The sequence below is a fragment of the Simochromis diagramma genome, unplaced genomic scaffold, assembly GCF_900408965.1.
Source record: "Simochromis diagramma unplaced genomic scaffold, fSimDia1.1 OVJJ01000389.1, whole genome shotgun sequence".
NCBI classification, from domain to species: Eukaryota; Metazoa; Chordata; class Actinopteri; order Cichliformes; family Cichlidae; genus Simochromis; species Simochromis diagramma.
In genome coordinates, this window is record NW_024387227.1 from 1,696,006 (window position 1) to 1,716,105 (window position 20,100).

The 20,100-nt window shown below is 40.0% G+C and overlaps 1 protein-coding gene across 3 annotated transcripts in view; it reads left to right on the forward strand.

The window, feature by feature from the left end:
• Nucleotides 1-11,897: 11,897 nt before the first annotated feature.
• LOC120746753 (sodium- and chloride-dependent GABA transporter 2-like) overlaps nt 11,898-20,100 on the forward strand; it is a 33,430-nt gene continuing 25,227 nt past the window's right edge. The window contains exons 1-3 of one of the 3 annotated variants that reach the window (XM_040052205.1): nt 11,898-12,380; nt 12,738-12,931; nt 13,139-13,273. In XM_040052205.1, coding sequence (XP_039908139.1) covers nt 12,370-12,380; nt 12,738-12,931; nt 13,139-13,273 — 340 coding nt within the window. In that variant the 5' untranslated portion in view covers nt 11,898-12,369. The other 2 variants (XM_040052203.1, XM_040052204.1) reach the window with 2 other exon arrangements.

Here is a 20,100-nt window from a genome sequence, read left to right on the forward strand (position 1 = left end):
AGCTGACAGAAATGCCTTTACTCAACGGAGATGAGTGATGTTAAATGTATGAAGGCCATCTCAAGCAGAACGAGTAGCTCAATGTCCTGCACAAGAGGATTTATTTACTCTTCAAATTGTGGATTAACCAACAATGAAATGGTGATTTTTATTCCAGATTTATTTTTGCAGATCAATATTAACATCTTTTAAGTACGTCTCTCTCTGTGCTGGTAATTATATGTACAGAGAACATGGTTCATGTGAGCATTAGATTTACACCAAAATGTAAATATATTCCTTAAATGGGAGAAGCCTTGTGTTCATATAATTGTCTGGTTATTCTATCAGAAAGTAACAAAGCACCACTTTACTGGGAGGCTCGGTGGCTTTAGCTAAAGTGATTAATAAGAGAACATCAGTAGATGTACAATGGCCTTTCACTGTGTCTTGAAACTCATGCTGCTGTTTGTTGCTTGGGTGTCTGATTTCTATGTGAGCATAGAACCTGAAATACCAGAAATGTAATTGGCTGTCTGTGATTTCACTAGAAACACTTGAGCTCGTCATTAAGCAACAGCCAGAGGGATTGTTTCACATGCATTCAAACCTGCAAGCAGCAACTGTGCATTTAAAGGTCGAAGACACAAAGTTTGGTGGATTTATACAGGAGTTACTGCATACCAGCCATACACACACTCATTTTTAGCAGCAGGGGAATTTCACACCTCACAGTGTGCACCTGTCTTCCATTGTATGAAAATAGCAGTCACAATCCCCCACTCAAATCCTAAATGCAGTGCTCTGGTGACTATTTATTATTTGTCATAGTAAATGAGCCCTGCACTAGTTGGATTAAAACAACACTTTTTGCCCCTTTGGTGGTCCTCCTTGGGTCCTCGTACTCTGGGCCCTCTGGATGTCTGGGACCTGGATCTCCTCCATACCTGCTTCATGTCCTAGGGGACGGGGCTATGGCTCCCCACACTTCCCAGCAGATCATTACATGGAGAAACCTTTTGAATACAAGTGTGCTGATCCACACAGGTGTTCACAGACACAAACTACAGCTTTCTTGGCTGCTACCTCAAAGCACATTGTGCCCTGTCGATCTTGCGTACTGCACAATAACATGTAATTTTTAGTATCTACTTTTATCTCTCCTGTTAGCTAGTTTATTGTGATGGTGTTGTATTTATTATGTTGCTCTTTTTTGTTTGTTTTTCTTTTTTTTTCTTCCCCCCTTTCTCACCATCTCTTCTCCCCTCTATTTTTCTTTCTCTTCCTCTTTCTTTCATTCTTTCTCCCTGTCCTATCCCCCAGTCATGTCTGTCCCGTCTGTAACAACCGAAAATCAAATCAAATAAATACATAATTATAATAAAGGTCAATCAAATGGACCAATATGGCAAGGCCATGATAATCCAGTTGGTAAAGTAAATCTGCTTGGCATCTTTCTTGGCCTTCAGACAACAATTCTGATGGCTAAACTGTCCTGTTTGGACAGGCAAAAAAAACCAAAAAACCCACTTTCAGCCTTCATCTTCATGTGCATCTCAGCATGCAACTAGTTAGCCCACTTTCATAGGTATCCATCAGTCCTGTGGTAGCTTTTGCTATGACTTACTCCTTCTGTTCCTGTCAGTTGTGCCAGAAAAAAATGGAACAAATTAACTGACTGTTGAATGACACAGAAAGATAAGCAAAATGTGCTTAAACTGACCTCAATTTTATAGACTGTCTTTAAGCATGTCATCAACTACAGCAATGTAAAGGGCAAATTGTAAATGATCTGTTGACAGACTAACTATAAGTAGCTGAAAACTGCACCAATTACAGCACTGTTACTGGCATTTCAGTTGCAAGAAACTTATGGTTATGTAGACCATAAATGGACATTGCATTCTCAGTAAAAGCAATAATGTGAATATAAACCTGTATCCAGTATATTAAAAATGTGACACATTTGTGCTGTAAATACAGCTGAATTCCTCATTTAACATTTATAATACCCAACTTCCCCATATCTGGAGTAAATGATTTACTATGAAGAAAGTTAAACATATATAAGAAGTGTAGATGACTCTTTTGATGTAAAATAACTAACCTGTGTTTATGAGATAAGAGCTGCTTCCTTCTTGTTTAAAGCCTTAGGGCTTAAAAAGGGTTACCATTTCCTATAGAAATAATACAGTCATCAAAAACATTTCATTCAGTCCTTTCATTCAGTTGCTTGAAGAACCACTGTTAGCAGCAATAACTTGAAGTAATTTTCTGTATGACTTCATCAGTCTTTCATATCATTGGGGAGGAATTTTGGCTCACGTAGAGGCCTACTGATATCTGGACTACAGCAGCACATCCCTCCACCACCGTGCTTGACAGCTGGTTTGTCTGTGCTGATATGGTGTTTGGTTTTCACTTAACACGGTGCTGTGCATTATGGCTATACTTGTTCTGTCTTTTTCTAATGTGATGGACTGTACTAAGTTGCAGTTCTTGTTTCAGCTACTTCTGTGATGTTTGCATGGTCTGACCCCTGAGTAAAATTTGCTTGGAACATCTGTCCCAGGGAAGACTGGCAGCTCTCTCACATGTTTCCCTGTTGTTTTCACTGTAGAATGATGGACTTCACATTTTTGGAAATGGCCTTATACGTCTAACCAGATTGGTGGGCAGCAGCAATTGTTTCTCTAAGATTATTGTTGATGTCTTTCCTCCTTGGGATTGTGTTAACACACACCTGAATCCTCCAGGCCAACAAACTGCCAGAGCTTCTGCTTTTATAAAGGCGCTCACTCTTGATGATGATCAGTTAATCAACTGGATTTGATTAGCAGCACCTGGCTGCTTATTACACTTGTAATTCCTATGGAAGCATTAAGGATGCACTTAGTTTTTCACAGGACTACATAGTCTTGTGAAAACTTTCTTGTTCACATAACTGTGTAAAGTCTAGAGACACCCTTTTCATTGCGTGTATGCATTTTGAGGTTAATGAAGAGTGATGCTGCACGCATTATCCTTGTTCGCCTTTACACCTGTACCTGAGGAGTCATATCAAAGTTAAGTAGTCGGTCTTTTTCATGTGTGTAATTTGCTCTTTCGCTCTCTGTCAGCGTGAATGATTAAGGCTGATCTGCTCACAATTTCTTTTTGGCTTAAAGAAAAATAAAGCCAAGGATGTTTTCTCTTTTCTGCGTTTGATGTGTTGTTGTGAACCGAGATAAGAAACGACGTGGAATCATTACCAAACCTCTGCTGTACAATTAAATAACTAAATAAAATTAGGAACACTCAAAAGTAACTAACTAAAAGCATGGACAACTTCAAAAGTGAGAACTAAGTGGAATGACCTTAGTGCAGCGTTCGATACTGTTGACCATAATATCCTATTAGAGCGATTAGAACTTGCTGTAGGTATTACAGGTACTGCGCTGCAGTGGTTTGTATCATATCTATCTAATAGACTCCAGTTTGTGCATGTAAATGGAGAATCCTCTTCACACACTGAGGTTAATTATGGAGTTCCACAGGGTTTGGTGCTAGGACCAATTCTGTTTACATTATACATGCTTCCCTTAGACAGTATCATTAGAAGACATAGCATACATTTTCACTGCTATGCAGATGACACGCAGCTCTATCTATCCATAAAACCAGATAACACACACCAATTAGTTAAACTGCAGGAATGTCTTAAAGACATAAAGACCTGGATGGACGCTAACTTTCTGATTCTTAATTCAGATAAAACTGAGGTTATTGTACTCGGCCCTGAAAAGCTTAGAAATATGGTATCTAAGCAGATTCTTACTCTGGATGGCATTACCTTGGCCTCCAGTAACGCTGTGAGGAACCTTGGAGTCATTTTTGACCAGGATATGTTCTTCAACGCACATATTAAACAAATATGTAAGACTGCTTTCTTCCATTTGCGCAACATCTCTAAAATTAGAAATATCCTGTCTCAGAATGACGCTGAAAAACTAGTTCATGCATTCATTACTTCCAGGCTGGACTACTGTAATTCATTATTATCAGGATGTCCTAAAAACTCCCTGAAAAGTCTTCAGCTAATCCAAAATTCTGCAGCTGACAGGGACTAGAAAGAGAGAGCACATTTCTCCTGTTTTGGCTTCCCTTCATTGGCTTCCTGTTAAATCCAGAATTGAATTCAAAATCCTGCTCCTCACATACAAGGTCTTAAATAATCAGGCCCCATCTTATCTTAATGGCCTTATACTACCATATCACCCCATTCACTCTCGCACTGCAGGCCTACTTGTTGTTCCTAGAGTATTTAAAAGTAGAATGGGAGGGAGAGCCTTCAGTTTTCAGGCCCCTCTTCTGTGGAACCAGCTTCCAGTTTGGATTCGGGAGACAGACACTATCTCTACTTTTAAGATTAGGCTTAAAACTTTCCTTTTTGCTAAAGCATATAGTTAGGGCTGGACCAGGTGACCCTGAATCCTCCCTTAGTTATGCTGCAATAGGCATAGGCTGCCGGGGGATTCCCATGATGCATTGAGTTTTTCCTTTCCAGTCACCTTTCTCACTCACTATGTATTAATAGACCTCTCTGCATTGAATCATATCTGTTATTAACATCTGTCTCTCTTCCACAGCATGTCTTTCATCCTGTCTTCCTTCTCTCACCCCAACCGGTCGCAGCAGATGGCCCCACCCCTCCCTGAGCCTGGTTCTGCCGGAGGTTTCTTCCTGTTAAAAGGGAGTTTTTCCTTCCCACTGTCGCCAAAGTGCTTGCTCATAGGGGGTCATATGATTGTTGGGGTTTTCTCTGTACCTATTATTGTGCGATCTACTGTACAATATAAAGCGCCTTGAGGCGACTTTTGTTGTGATTTGGCGCTATAGAAATAAAATTGAATTGAATTGAATTGAATTGAATGTATGGATGTATTACATGTGAACCTGCATTTATGGCTGTAGATTTCCATGGCAGTAAGTTGAGCTGATCATCTAGTGGCAGATGCTTACTAGTAACATAACCTGTGTGTACTGTTGCTAGCTGGGTTTGTGCTGCTAGTTGACAGGTCAGAGTTCCTAGAAACACTTTTTCTGCCCTTCGCTTCATGCACTCTAATATGTTTTCATTTTAAAACAGGTAACATGCATTCAGCTCTGTCTGTACTCTGCCATTCTGGGAACTCTCTTTAAGGTGCGACTCAGACATTCACATTTTCTTTCCAAAGGAGAGTTTTGCAAATTAGGCATAATATGAGCTAGTGCCAGTCTAACCTTCAATTTAGACACTGGTCAATCCAACAGTCCACATCGATTTGTTATCATATTGGGTAACACAAGCTTACAGTTTATCTTGCGATGGCCTCCATATATTTTCCGACAGTGGAACGATTCTGACTGAAAGGCTGTAAGACAAAAATGTGAGACCAAGGGTGTAGATTTGGTTTTGGCATTGGTGGGGACGGATGATTCAACCTTTGAACCCTGCCCTGTTTCTTTTTTTTCCTTTTGTCTTTGCTTCTTGATATAAAAAAAAAAGGAGAAATATACTTGCCCTCATATGCAGTTCTACATGCTTTTAAACCATTTAAAATCACAATTCATAGTTTTACATTTGAATTATATAATGTTAAATTATTATTAAACAAATGACTGACTAAGTATTTTAGGCTTTAGTTTACTTCAGCCATATTCCATATAAATCAGGTATCATACAAACATAAAAATAGCTTCAAATACATTCATGACAATAAAAGAATATGACTTTAACCCTCTACAGAATAGCGTTGCCCTGAGGCAACAAACCACATTTTCATGCCTTACACTGGCCCTTCAAAAAAACCAACTTTTTTTTTTTTCAAATAATGCTACCAGACACATCTCTTTCCAATAAAATGATGAGTTGAAGGTGGTGTGACTTTCATTTTGGTGGGGGAGGACCCCTTTCTGCAAGCTGCACTACATGAGGGACATCTCCATTAGGAGGCAAGATAAAGATCACTATTTTACATGTTTATAGTGAAATAAATGTATATTAAAAAATACTTGTATGTGCATGAATATGTTAAGAAGCATATTTGATTGTTTGTTCTACTTTTGTAAATTTATTTATACAGTAAAACTGTTCATTTTCATTCGTTGCCTCAAGGCAACACTGCGCAGTTAGCCCAAAAATTTTCAGGCATTATAATGCATTTGCATATGAGTGTAGAGATGTGTTTGTGTGCATTTATATGATCATAGTCAATGTTTTTTACTTTACAATCTACTCATAATTACAGGACATGGATGTAAATATCTTTTATGGAAGGAAACCAAGGGAATGTGTACTTTCTGTCCTCAGAAATGAGGACAGTGAGCTTTCAGGGAGTGACATTGAAGTAGAGGAGTGGATCCTGAATGAGGATTGGGGGGATACTTAGGAGCTCAGGGGTCAGTTGGTAAAGTAACTGTGTCTGTGTGTGTGTTAGTGCCCACATAGCAAACAGGTCTGGCCAGGATCTGGTATCAAGTCCGCACTGCTGGCCGACTTCTGGCATGATAAGACGTATGTCATCAGGTCTGGCATAGATGGCACTGTCTATGTGATGGCATGTCATATCTGGCTTGATTGTGGCTTGGTTTATGTGGCCCAGGCCTACAGAAAACAGGTCTGGCATCAAGCTGGCACTTCTGATTGACTGGTGTTTTGGCAGAGTGTATGCCAACCAGATGTGTGCCAGGTCTGGCAATGACGCCACTGTTTATGCGATGGCATGCTATATCTCAGGTGGTAGAGCAGCTTACAAACTGATAGGAAGGTTAGTGGTTCGATCCCTGACTCCTCCATTCTGCATGTCAAGAGTGTGAATGTGTATGAATATAGTTAGGAAGCACTCAGTTAAGCAAAAGTGGGTGAATGTGGCATGTTGTATAGAGCAGTTTGAGCAATCTGGGAGAGTAGAAAAGCGCCATATAAAAATCAGTCCATTCACTGTCTGAACAGAGTTTCGGCATGTTACTTTTGCACTGTTTTGCATGTCCTGCCACATGTTGTTATTGCATGGCTTGATTAAGGTACACATTAGGCTGACATCTGGGGCCAGAGCTGAAACCGTTCTGGGCCAGCACAGGGCCAGCAGTGTGTCTACACTGGCCCGTGGCTGCGCATCACCTACAGATGGCCCACATACTGCAATGAATGACGGCCCTTTGGTGGCCCAGGTCAGGTTTGCCAGAGGTAATCCACACATGGGCCAGCACAGGACCACCAGTGTGTCTGAAACTGGCCTTGTGCTGGCCCATGTGTGGGCCACCTCTGGCAAACCAGGTCTGGGCCACCAAAGGGCCGTCATTCTTTGCGGTATGTGGGCCATGTGTAAGCACATTGTGTGGGCCAGATCTGTGCCATAGCAATTTTACTGTGTGTGTGTGTGTGTGGACGTGTATTACTTATTGTTGTGGGGACACAAATTTGTTTACACACTCCCATTGTGAGGTCTCGCCTACTTTATGGGGACAAATTGCAAGGTAAATCATTTAATTTTAGGGTGAAGGCTTGAGTCAGGGTTAGGGTAAGGTTCAGGCAGGGACTTGTGATGGGTAGAGTCAGGATAAGTCTCCAGGAAATGAATTTAAGTTAATGTAATGTCCCCAAAAGTGATGGAAACACAACGTGTGTGTGTGTGTGTGTGTGTGTGTGTGTGTGTGTGTGTGTGTGTGTGTGTGTGTGTGTGTGTGCGCGCGCGTGCATGGGGTTAGGGTCAAATGTTGGATGTATTTTGGTGTTTTATTGTTCTTTTTTTTTTTTTCTTCTTCTTTTTTTTTGGTGCTTTATTGTTCTGTGAAATGTTTGCATTGTTTATTTGTTGTTTATTTATTTGTTCATCCTTGTTGTACTAATACAACTTATTATAGAATAACTTGGCATTTTACTACCCTTGTCGCACAGTGTTGCCTTGAAGCAACAAACCAATATCTGTTTGGGGGGGGGCAGGGTGTCAAATTTTATGATTGATATATTATTAGGGACCCTAAAGCTCCCCCAAAATAGGGAGAAATATTTTTTTCCCAAAAAATTAACAACATTAGTTCAGTTATAGTACACCAACATCTCTAACACATTAGCACTAAGGGAACACTGAATGACCTGGTGGTTTTTGTCCATAAAACTACTCATCTAAGATTACCACAAAATATCTCTCAGCAAAATTATGCAACATTTTAGGCACTACTGCCCCGATCAAGTCAGTGAGCTGGGATTTTATATTCTAAACATGAACTACTGTTACAGCAACAGACATGGACTACATGTCCCACACAACAACTCAACGTCCTCTATGTGAAGGAGCCAAACACATGCCTTCTCCTCTCATTAACTGAGATAAACTGCTGGCATATTTGCTTCACATCTATACTGTCCAGTCTCTCCTGGTGGACATGGCATACAGCAGCATTGTTTAATCTCATTTGAGTCATTGTTGACCTTACCCATCTTTTTAGTCTTCTGAGAGCACTGAAGCTTCTTTCAGCCTCAGTACATGCGTTTTATCCTCAGATTACAATTATTATTCTGTGCTTGATGTGCCTCACCTTTGGCCCTGGCTCTTCCCCTCTGACTGCACTAGGACATATTGCTACCTGATAAAATAACACATTGATTTGTGCCATATAAAAAGTGAGACATGTCAATTTAGATTCTTTGTCAAATATACACTAATGAATCAATTTACATCAGCAGCCTAACAGTTGTCATGATAATAAATACCAGTTAATCTATAGCACCAAATCATCAGTCAGTCACCTGTGACCTCGCCTCTTCACCTCTGTCTGAGCTACAACATGGCAGAGCTGCCTCTGTCACCTGATGAATAACAATGAGACATTCCAAATACAGGGAGTGCAGAATTATTAGGCAAATGAGTATTTTGTCCACATCATCCTCTTCATGCATGTTGTCTTACTCCAAGCTGTATAGGCTCAAAAGCCTACTACCAATTAAGCATATTAGGTGATGTGCATCTCTGTAATGAGAAGGGGTGTGGTCTAATGACATCAACACCCTATATCAGGTGTGCATAATTATTAGGCAACGTCCTTTCCTTTGGCAAAATGGGTCAAAAGAAGGACTTGACAGGCTCAGAAAAGTCAAAAATAGTGAGATATCTTGCAGAGGGATGCAGCAGTCTCAAAATTGCAAAGCTTCTGAAGCGTGATCATCGAACAATCAAGCGTTTCATTCAAAATAGTCAACAGGGTCGCAAGAAGCGTGTGGAAAAACCAAGGCGCAAAATAACTGCCCATGAACTGAGAAAAGTCAAGATGCCACTTGCCACCAGTTTGGCCATATTTCAGAGCTGCAACATCACTGGAGTGCCCAAGAGCACAAGGTGTGCAATACTCAGAGACATGGCCAAGGTAAGAAAGGCTGAAAGACGACCACCACTGAACAAGACACACAAGCTGAAACGTCAAGAGTGGGCCAAGAAATATCTCAAGACTGGTTTTTCTAAGGTTTTATGGACTGATGAAATGAGAGTGAGTCTTGATGGGCCAGATGGATGGGCCCGTGGCTGGATTGGTAAAGGGCAGAGAGCTCCAGTCCGACTCAGACGCCAGCAAGGTGGAGGTGGAGTACTGGTTTGGGCTGGTATCATCAAAGATGAGCTTGTGGGGCCTTTTCGGGTTGAGGATGGAGTCAAGCTCAACTCCCAGTCCTACTGCCAGTTTCTGGAAGACACCTTCTTCAAGCAGTGGTACAGGAAGAAGTCTGCATCCTTCAAGAAAAACATGATTTTCATGCAGGACAATGCTCCATCACACGTGTCCAAGTACTCCACAGCGTGGCTGGCAAGAAAGGGTATAAAAGAAGAAAAACTAATGACATGGCCACCTTGTTCACCTGATCTGAACCCCATTGAGAACCTGTGGTCCATCATCAAATGTGAGATTTACAAGGAGGGAAAACAGTACACCTCTCTGAACAGTGTCTGGGAGGCTGTGGTTGCTGCTGCACGCAATGTTGATGGTGAACAGATCAAAACACTGACAGAATCCATGGATGGCAGGCTTTTGAGTGTCCTTGCAAAGAAAGGTGGCTATATTGGTCGCTGATTTGTTTTTGTTTTGTTTTTGAATGTCAGAAATGTATATTTGTGAATGTGGAGATGTTATATTGGTTTCACTGGTAAAAATAAATAATTGAAATGGGTATATATTTGTTTTTTGTTAAGTTGCCTAATAATTATGCACAGTAATAGTCACCTGCACACACAGATATCCCCCTAAAATAGCTAAAACTAAAAACAAACTAAAAACTACTTCCAAAAACATTCAGCTTTGATATTAATGAGTTTTTTGGGTTCATTGAGAACATGGTTGTTGTTCAATAATAAAATTATTCCTCAAAAATACAACTTGCCTAATAATTCTGCACTCCCTGTACATGCAGTCACACATGTGCTTCAAATACAGTAATGAACCATCAAGTCATCATCCAATTTCACCTGTGATCTTGTATCACCATTACTCTCTATCACCTGACAAATAGGACATACATCAGTAATGTTTGTAGGGTGAGTGCATTTTTAAAACAATTTGTGCAAACTGCACTCCAAGGTGGAATATTTGCACAATCATGACTACCTCATGATATTTTGTCTCAAAAATTAACCCTATGAATATGTCAGTGCCATTAGGATGAAATTATTGTGTCACCAACATTTTAATGTTAGACATATAATTCTAACAGCCTCTGTAAACTAATATCCGGGCTTGCTCGAGGCTGCCGTTTTCTCTGACAGTTTCAATCAAAATTAGAAATGCTACTCTGGGAGACTGAGAGAACTAATAGTGCTGCCTGTTGTGCAGTTAGTTTCCGAAATACTTTTTTATATCCAGGTTCTTCCTTTGTGCTGCCGTCCTCCTCTCCTCCTTGCAGGTCCTGGCAGCGCAGGCTTGCAGCTGCTAAAACTAAGCAGAACTCCCTGAAAGGCACAGCCAATCACATTGGCCATATTTGTCACATGACGTAGGACTCCAGTAGAGAACGTAATTTAACTCTTTCTGCACCGCTGGGTGAATGAGACGTCGACAGATGTTTTTTTTCTTTTTATCGGGTTTGTTTTTCTTTACTCGAAGAGATCAAATTATTGGTGGGGACAATTCAATAATCGCTGGATATTGGTGGGGACATGTCCCTTCCGTCCATGCCAAATCTACGCCCTTGTGTGAGACTGACTGTTCAGTAATGTGCACATCATTTAAAGCAACCTTTGTTACAACTTGATTTACAATATTGCCATTTAAAGATGAAATAACAACACAGTTATTAATATGTACAGAAGTCTGAATAAGAGTATTTTTATTACATTTACTAACATATTTTTAAATATAAATGAAATGCAGCACTTGAAAATATATTAAATGACATCTGTGTCTCACTATATTTAATTGAAAGGAAATGTTACAGGAGCACATTTCAGGATCCATGTCTGCAGTCTAATTATAATTCTGAGACTGGTTTAGCTTTACTGATACTATTTATGTGTCAGAGCAGTGGGGGGTGCAGCAGTCCCAAAGCTGATGATTACAGCAACTAGAAGACGGAAGTAAATAGTGTAAAAAACAAATATTTATCAGTAGCAATATCAGCAATGTCAGTCTGCCCCAGGGCAGCTGTGGCTACAACTGTAGCTTGCCTCCACCAGTGTGTGAATGTGAGAGTGAATGAATAGTGGAATTGTAAAAGCGCTTTGAGGGTTTGGAAAAGCGCTATATAAATGCAATCCATTATTATTATTAATATCAATGTAGTAAATTATTCACAGAAAACATATTCAGCGATCAGAGCTCAGAGAAATACATTCAGAAAGGAAATTAAAGCAGCTGCACGTGTACGGATGTGAAGCAGAACTTGCATCTAACTATAGACGCCATGCAATAACACAAGGTGCACGCTATACGTTCAGTCATTCCCACCGCATGGCTGTTTGCATACAGAAATGTTTATATTGCTTTCATGTGATGTATGAACCACTGCTACAAATCCTCCAGCTGGCAGCTCAGTGAGGTCTCTTTACAGCACATGACATTAACAGAGACGGCTTAGCTGCTTTGCTTTAGTTATTAGCCAAAGTGCTAATCTTATACACTCGAGGTCTTCCTGTCTGAGTGGAAAAATACAGCAAGGAAGTGGCATTAGATCGGATCTTTGTCACAGCCAAACCTCTTTTTTTTCTAATGCGTAACGTGCAGGGCAATAATTGGGTCAGAGGAGTTAAAGCAAACCACGGTTACTTTGTTTCTCACTTTGGCTCTGTTCATGACATGTTTGCTGTGTAGAGCTCTTGCAGTGTAAGCGGCTGAGAGGAATACTGATCAGTTTTCTGGGGCTGGAAAGGGGCTCTTGGGGGCGGGAGTTTGATGATGGAGAGGTAGGTGTTCACCGCGTTTTTCTTTTGCGCTTTACGCTTTAACGCCAAAAAATGCGGCAGCACTCTGTCGCCAGTTCAATTCCCGATTATCCTACGAGCTTAAGTTCAACGAATGAATAAATTAAGCTTATAAGCAATGCCAAATAATCAGCTGAGAAGTTCTGAATGTGTGCAATAAAACCCCCAGAGCTCTCTGTCAGCGTGAATGAGAGCTTTAAAGGTTTGACAGCAATTGTCCTATAAGTGTGGAGGAAGTGGAAGGACATTGGGGTGAGGGTTTTTGTATTGTTTTTTTAAACAAAAAAACAAAAAAACAAACAAAACCAATACAACTTAATTTGCTACTGATTTTCTCAGCATGCCGAGGGAATTTCTTAAAGGAAGCAGCCTGGACGTACCCGGACAAGAAAAAGGTCTCATGAAGAAGACTCAGTTGCTCGACCGCGGCCAGTGGGCGAGCAAGTTGGAGTTTTTACTGGCTGTAGCAGGAACATTGGTTGGCCTGGGAAACCTTTGGAGGTTTCCCTACTTGTGCTACAAAAATGGGGGAGGTATGCAGATCAAACATTTATTATCAGTGAGAGAAAAAAGTTAACCTTCACACATAAATATTGTTATATATATATATCCCCTCTGCTTTTCTGTCATTCTCTCAAAATTGTTGATATGTGAACATGAAGGGTAATGCTTGAAGAGATTTGCCCCAAGTGAAATCTTGTGGCATATTTGTGTAATGATCCTCGTGTTTCTACTCTCAGGTGCATTTCTGATTCCCTACGTCCTGTTTCTGCTTGCTTGTGGCATCCCAATGTTCCTCCTGGAAACAGCTATGGGACAGTTCACATCTCAGGGGTGTATTACCTGCTGGAGGCACTTCTGCCCCTTGTTTGAAGGTCAGTGTATAAAAAAAGCTGAAATATGTAAGTGAGAGTTGATACTGTGTGAAAACATGCCCTCTTTACCAACAGTTGAATTGTCCTTTAGTTTCACATAAAAAAATGCACATTACTTTTTGGGAATTGCATGTTAAATAAATTTCCGTGAAAAACAATAACTCAAATAATAGGTTTTATTTTTTGGAGTGATGTATGGTTATGTATGAAACCATGAAGTAAGCACAAAAAAGTTTTGTAGCTTTACTTAACTTTGTTCAGAGCAAAGTGTGAGTAATGTGTTGTATCTTACAGTGTCGAGACTGTCGTGCTTTCTCACCTACTGCACTGGTTCATGTGTGTTCTTTGACAGATCTGACATATCTGACTGACACAGAACATTTGCTTGAGAAAAAAACATCAAGGTCAAGATTATACGTTCTTCAGAGAATTGCAAAATAACTTGTTGACTTAAGAAAAAAGAAATCAGTTATGTTCACTGCCAAAAAGAAAAGCTTCTCATGTCTGTCCCCAGCACATACAGTGCAAAAGTATTCGGCCCCCTTGAACTTTCCCACATTTTGTCACATTACAGCCACAAACATGAATCAATTTTATTGGATTTCCACATGAAAGACCAACACAAAGTGGTGTACACGTGAGAAGTGGAGCGAAAAATCATACATGATTCCAAACATTTTTTTACAAATAAATAACTGCAAAGTGGGGTGTGCGTAATTATTCAGCCCCCTTTGGTCTGAGTGACATTGCCTGATGAGTGCTAATGACTAAACAGAGTGCACCTGTGTGTAATCTAATGTCAGTACAAATACAGCTGCTCTGTGATGGCCTCAGAGGTTGTCTAAGAGAATATTGGGAGCAATGACACCATGAAGTCCAAAGAACACACCAGATAGGTCAGGGATAAAGTTATTGAGAAATTTAAAGCAGGCTTAGGCTACAAAAAGATTTCCCAAGCCTTGAACATCCCACGGAGCACTGTTCAAGCGATCATTCAGAAATGGAAGGAGTATGGCACAACTGTGAACCTACCAAGACAAGGCCGTCCACCTAGGAAGAAAACCCCTTGGAGTCTGCAAAAGACTTGAGACTGGGGCGGAGGTTCACCTTCCAGCAGGACAACGACACTAAACATAAAGCCAGGGCAACAATGGAATGGTTTAAAACAAAACATATCCATGTGTTAGAATGGCCCAGTCAAAGTCCAGATCTAAATCCAATCGAGAATCTGTGGCAAGATCTGAAAACTGCTGTTCACAAACGCTGTCCATCTAATCTGACTGAGCTGGAGCTGTTTTGCAAAGAAGAATGGGCAAGAATTTCAGTCTCTAGATGTGCAAAGCTATGGAGTGCCAGGACTGCCATAATGCATTAATTAAATACACCATTAAATAATTAATTAAATGTGGCAATAATTAATTAAAATTGGAATTAATTAATTAAATAAATAGTTATGACACATGTAATTAATTCATTATTGACACATTTAATTAATTATTTATGTATTTCACATTTTAATTAATTATTGACACATTTAATTAATTAATTATTGACACATTTAATTAATTATTTATGTATTTCACATTTTAATTAATTATTGACACATTTAATTAATTATTGACACATTTAATTAATTATTTAATGATATATTTATTTATTTCATTTTGGCAGTCATGGCGCCTGGCTCTCATCATGAAATAATTTTATCTGTCAGCCTCACCCATCAAACTCAGGGGGCGGGGTTAACGCTGATCGAGTCAAAACCATTGCTTTGGCCTGGTGGCCATTGTTTCTAGCACACAACAACCGGCATGTGGAAGCTAACAGAACTGAACTTTGAAAAACCCTGTTTGTGTGTCACCACATACCGTTTTAATATTTTTTTAGCCGAGAATGTAGTGGTTTAATCTTCATGTGTCTGGTCGGTTTGTCAAGATACAGCCTCTTTGCAAAAGTGCTTCGATGATTTCGGAGATGTCTGCCCAGTCTCACGGCAAAGCGTGGGATAGACCCGCTCGCCTCGCAAGCAATCCCACCGACAAAGCGCAGGCCCCGGTACACAGCTGTAGTAACCCCCGCTGACTTCTTTTACTGAGGTTATATTTATCGGTGTTTTATTTCCTGATGTTCTTATGTGTCCTACGTGTTTCAGTCGCCAATTCTGAATTATAACTAACATTAAAAACATGTTTAAGGAGGAGAGAGAGCAAATAAATCTGTTTAACATCTGATCTTTGGGTTTTTGTTCAGTAATCAGCGTGACCTGTGTATAAACGCATAAAAGAGATAACGTTGGTGTTTCTGTCATGTAGTAACTGCTGGCTTTAACTGTACAAAGGTTGTTCGACACTATGAAACACATACAGACTTCATGATGTTCGGCTAATATTTTTATAGTGAATATTAATCATGAGGGTAAACGGCCCTGTACACCACGGAGCGAGGTCAGCATATCCACGATATCCTCAGCTCCATGAGTTAACACAAAGTTTCCCAGCTGACTATCTAACTGCCAACTATTCCAGAGACGTGAAAATATACAGCATAAAGAAAAGTGTAAGAGACTCAGCAGCAGATTAGAATAACAGTTATACATTTAATAAATCACCAAATGAATCCAAGAAACGAGCAAACCTGTTCCGACAATTTGAGTTTGTATTCCCTCAGCTGCAGACTCGCTGCTGTTTAAATGTTTGAAAAGGAAGATTAGATATAAAAAACGTCAAACATAGACTCAGTCTGCCTTCACATTTGATATGAGGCCAGCACGTATAGTGGCTGTGTCCTGTTTTAAGATCATACATGTAAAATTGTTGTCTGACCTCCGTCGATCCAGCCGCTCAGAGTCCGTGGTTACCATGGTTACTGCATAAGCAGCTATAATGTTAACAGCTGGCACTGAGGAACCTACACCAGCATGGGTGTTTGTTTTTCATTGCAAAAGAACTGTCTGAATGGTTAACTGAAGTTAACTTGGATAAATTATAGTTAAGGAGTTTCACAGATAACGCCTACGTGAGCTGTGCGACTGTTCACCTGAAATCAGCAGGCTATTACTGAAATACACGTGCTATATCATAAACTATGATATAAATAGGGAGGTCCTATTAACATGTTTAGTTTTAAAGGACACCTTCCTGCCTTTAGTCTCCTTCATGAGCAGTATTAGTTTTCTTCTAACATCCAGAAGTCTGCACCATGTGTTTCATAGTTTGTAACGAGCCTTTGACAGGTAAACATAACATGACCGAAAAAGCAAAAAAAAAAAGAAAAAAAAAAGAGAGAGAGTGTTGACATAAGAAGAGAAAATGCTCTCAATTATGGAGACAGGCAAATGGTTCATTTATGTTTGATGTGTGTTTATTCCTCCCTAAATATCGTCGGTGAAGTTTGCCATGCACGTCAGATTTTCCTGCGCATTTTTATACCTCTGCCAACAGAGAGAAAAAAAAATCACATTCTAACAGACAGCTGGTGCTTAGAATACAGTTGAATAACTATTAAAAAACAGATGATATTTAGATGATAGTTCAGTCTAACACATGTGCCAGTGAACCATTAAACGTCTGTGAAACTATGCAGTTATGAAACGTAACTTTAACCTCAGCCAAACCGATTTGCTCAGTTGTAAATAAAACAGCGAAGTAAACGTGACCCGACAGACAGAACCTGAGTGAATGAAGTCCAGCATTTAACCACTGAGAGCTAAAACTCAGCTGAGGTTTCAAAGCTGTGTGCCGGTGATTGGACATCAGCCGCTGATGAAGCTGCTTCGCCTATAAAGTGCTCTGTAAGGAAACAAGCTCCAGCAGCTCTGCGCTCGGGGAAAACACTATATTTACTTATCTTGTGCAGAAAAATGCGCTGACATTGCTTTATATCGAGTACCGGCTGCCCGGTTAAACTGTGACTATCACCAGGTAACGTAGGCGTGTTTCTTGAATTAGCAGCAGGTGTTAAACAGCTGACAGATGCGGAGGAGGATGCATGCAGGTAAACTGAGGGTCTGTTGAGCTGATCGCTGGTTTCGTGAGAAAAATGTCAGCTCGTTCTTTATGTTACAGAAGCACAGAGACACAAGACCAGGCGGAAAGAGACGATCGTTCGGTGAAAATGAGAATCTGCGAATGCAACATGTGGAACACGGAGAGTGGAATATGTAAACAAACCGGTTAACGTAACCCCCTGGGTGCACTCTGCATGCTAATTGTTAGCACAGCTAGTGAAATCTCTGAAAACATCTGAGCACTTTTGCAAACATGTTCTATGTTGACAACCTGACCAGACATACTTCGCGACATTCGCGGCTAAAACACTGTTAAAAGTGTAGCTGGTGACAGAAAAACGGGGTATTTTAAAACTACACCACCACCATTGCTGCCTGTGATTTGATCTGCATTCTGGGATACCTGGCTGCCCCAAGTCTACACAAGCAATCGATTATCTAGGATCGACCTGTTTTGACTTACTTTGCACGGCAACCAATCAAATGTTAGAGAAGCTGCATGGGCAGCGTTAACCCCGCCCCCTGAGTTTGATGGGTGAGGCTGACAGATAAAATTATTTCATGATGAGAGCCAGGCGCCATGACTGCCAAAATGAAATAAATAAATATATCATTAAATAATTAATTAAATGTGTCAATAATTATTTAAATGTGTCAATAATTAATTAAAATGTGAAATACATAAATAATTAATTAAATGTGTCAATAATTAATTAATTAAATGTGTCAATAATTAATTAAAATGTGAAATACATAAATAATTAATTAAATGTGTCAATAATTAATTAATTACATGTGTCATAACTATTTATTTAATTAATTAATTCCAATTTTAATTAATTATTGACACATTTAATTAATTATTTAATGGTGTATTTAATTAATGCATTATGGCAGTCCTGGCACTCCATACAAAGCTGGTAGAGACATACCCTAAAAGACTGGCAGCTGTAATTGCAGCAAAAGGTGGTTCTACAAAGTATTGACTCAGGGGGCTGAATAATTACGCACACCCCACTTTTCAGTTATTTATTTGTAAAAAATGTTTGGAATCATGTATGATTTTCGTTCCACTTCTCACGTGTACACCACTTTGTATTTGTCTTTCACGTGGAATTCCAATAAAACTGATTCATGTTTGTGGCTGTAATGTGACAAAATGTGGAAAAGTTCAAGCGGGCCGAATACTTTTGCAAATCACTGTACATGAACATCTGTGAAAATTATAAGGTGTGTCTCAAAAAGAAAACTGCCTGTGACTCCTGAAAAACCTGATGGATGTTGTGTACAAGTCCACGTGATCCACATGACACATTTTGCAACTCAGAGGAGAGGTGCAGACTTTGGGGCGGAGCCAGGCATTGCTTCCGTCTTTTTAACCACTCATATAGATTTCTTAACCTTTTATTTGCTGTAACTCCTGCTGGTTGGATACGGTTTAAAGATTAGTCATTACAAGGCATGTTTGTGGAGGATTGGCTCTTCCCATAGTTTTAGCACTGTTTTGACATTGCCCTTACTGAGGTTGTAGTGGAAAACCACCTAGATTCATTGTGACGATAGCATCTACAGTAGATGGTCAATAGTACACATTAGGACATAAATATATATAACAAGATATATGTGAACATGGGAAAGTGTTTGATTTTTGCTTGTTGTTATATTACTGTCATGATTGTTTGTGCATGCTTTACATCATGACATGTATTCATATACAGTATGCTTTATATATTTAAAATATCTTTTTGTTTTCCTCTTTTATCCCGCTGTAAAGCACTCTGAATTACCTTGTGTCTGACTAGTGCCATACAAATCAAGTTGACTTTATTTATGAAGCCGACTCACACCCCTTCCATTCATGAATATGGCAGAGATGTTGAAACACTTTTTTTTTTTTTAAAAAGAAGTCAGTTCTACCACGCAGAGGTGTCAATATTCCCTGAAGGGCAAGTTTAACCCTAGCTTAAAATTCTCACAGACGTGAGAAAGTCTCTCACGCCTGGATTTGGGGATCCTCTGCCATTCCTCCTTGCAGATCCTCTCCAGTTCTCCCAGGTTGGATGGTAAACATTGGTGGACAGCCATTTTTAGGTCTCTCCAGAGAAGCTGAATTGGGTTTAAGTCCGGGCTCTGGTTGGGGTATTCTAGAACAGTCACAGTGTTGTTGTGAAGCCACTCCTTCGTTATTTTAGCTGTGTGCTTAGGGTCATTGTCTTGTTGGAAGGCAAACCTTCAGCCCAGTCTGAGGTCCTGAGCACTCGGGAGAAGGTTTTCATCCAGGATCTTCCTGTACTTGGCAGCATTCATCTTTCCCTCGATTGCAACCAGTCATCCTGTCCATGCAGCTTTTTTTTTTTTTTTTTTAGCAAACTCCATGCAGGCTTTCCTGTGTCTTGCACTGAGGAGAGGCTTCCTTCAGGCCACTCTGCCATACAGCCCCGACTGGTGGAGGGCTGCAGTGATAGTTGACTTTCTACAACTTTCTCTCATCTTCTGACTGCATCTCTGGAGCTCAGCCAAAGTAATCTTTGAGTTCTTCTTTACCTCTCTCACCAAGGCTCTTCTCCCCTGATAGTTCAGTTTGGCCGGACGGCCAGTTCTATGAAGGGTTCTGGTCATTCCAAACATCTTCTGTTTAGAACTGAAGAAGCTTCTCGGATGAGAGGTGAAACGTCTTCATGCAACTTAAAGAAGTCCAGACGCTTTTCTTTGCAAGCTCCTTTGACTACACTGTAAAACCTAATAAGTTCACAGAACTCAAAAATTGTTGTGTAACAGATTACACAACAATTTTTTAGTGATGTTTTTAAAAGTTTTAAGT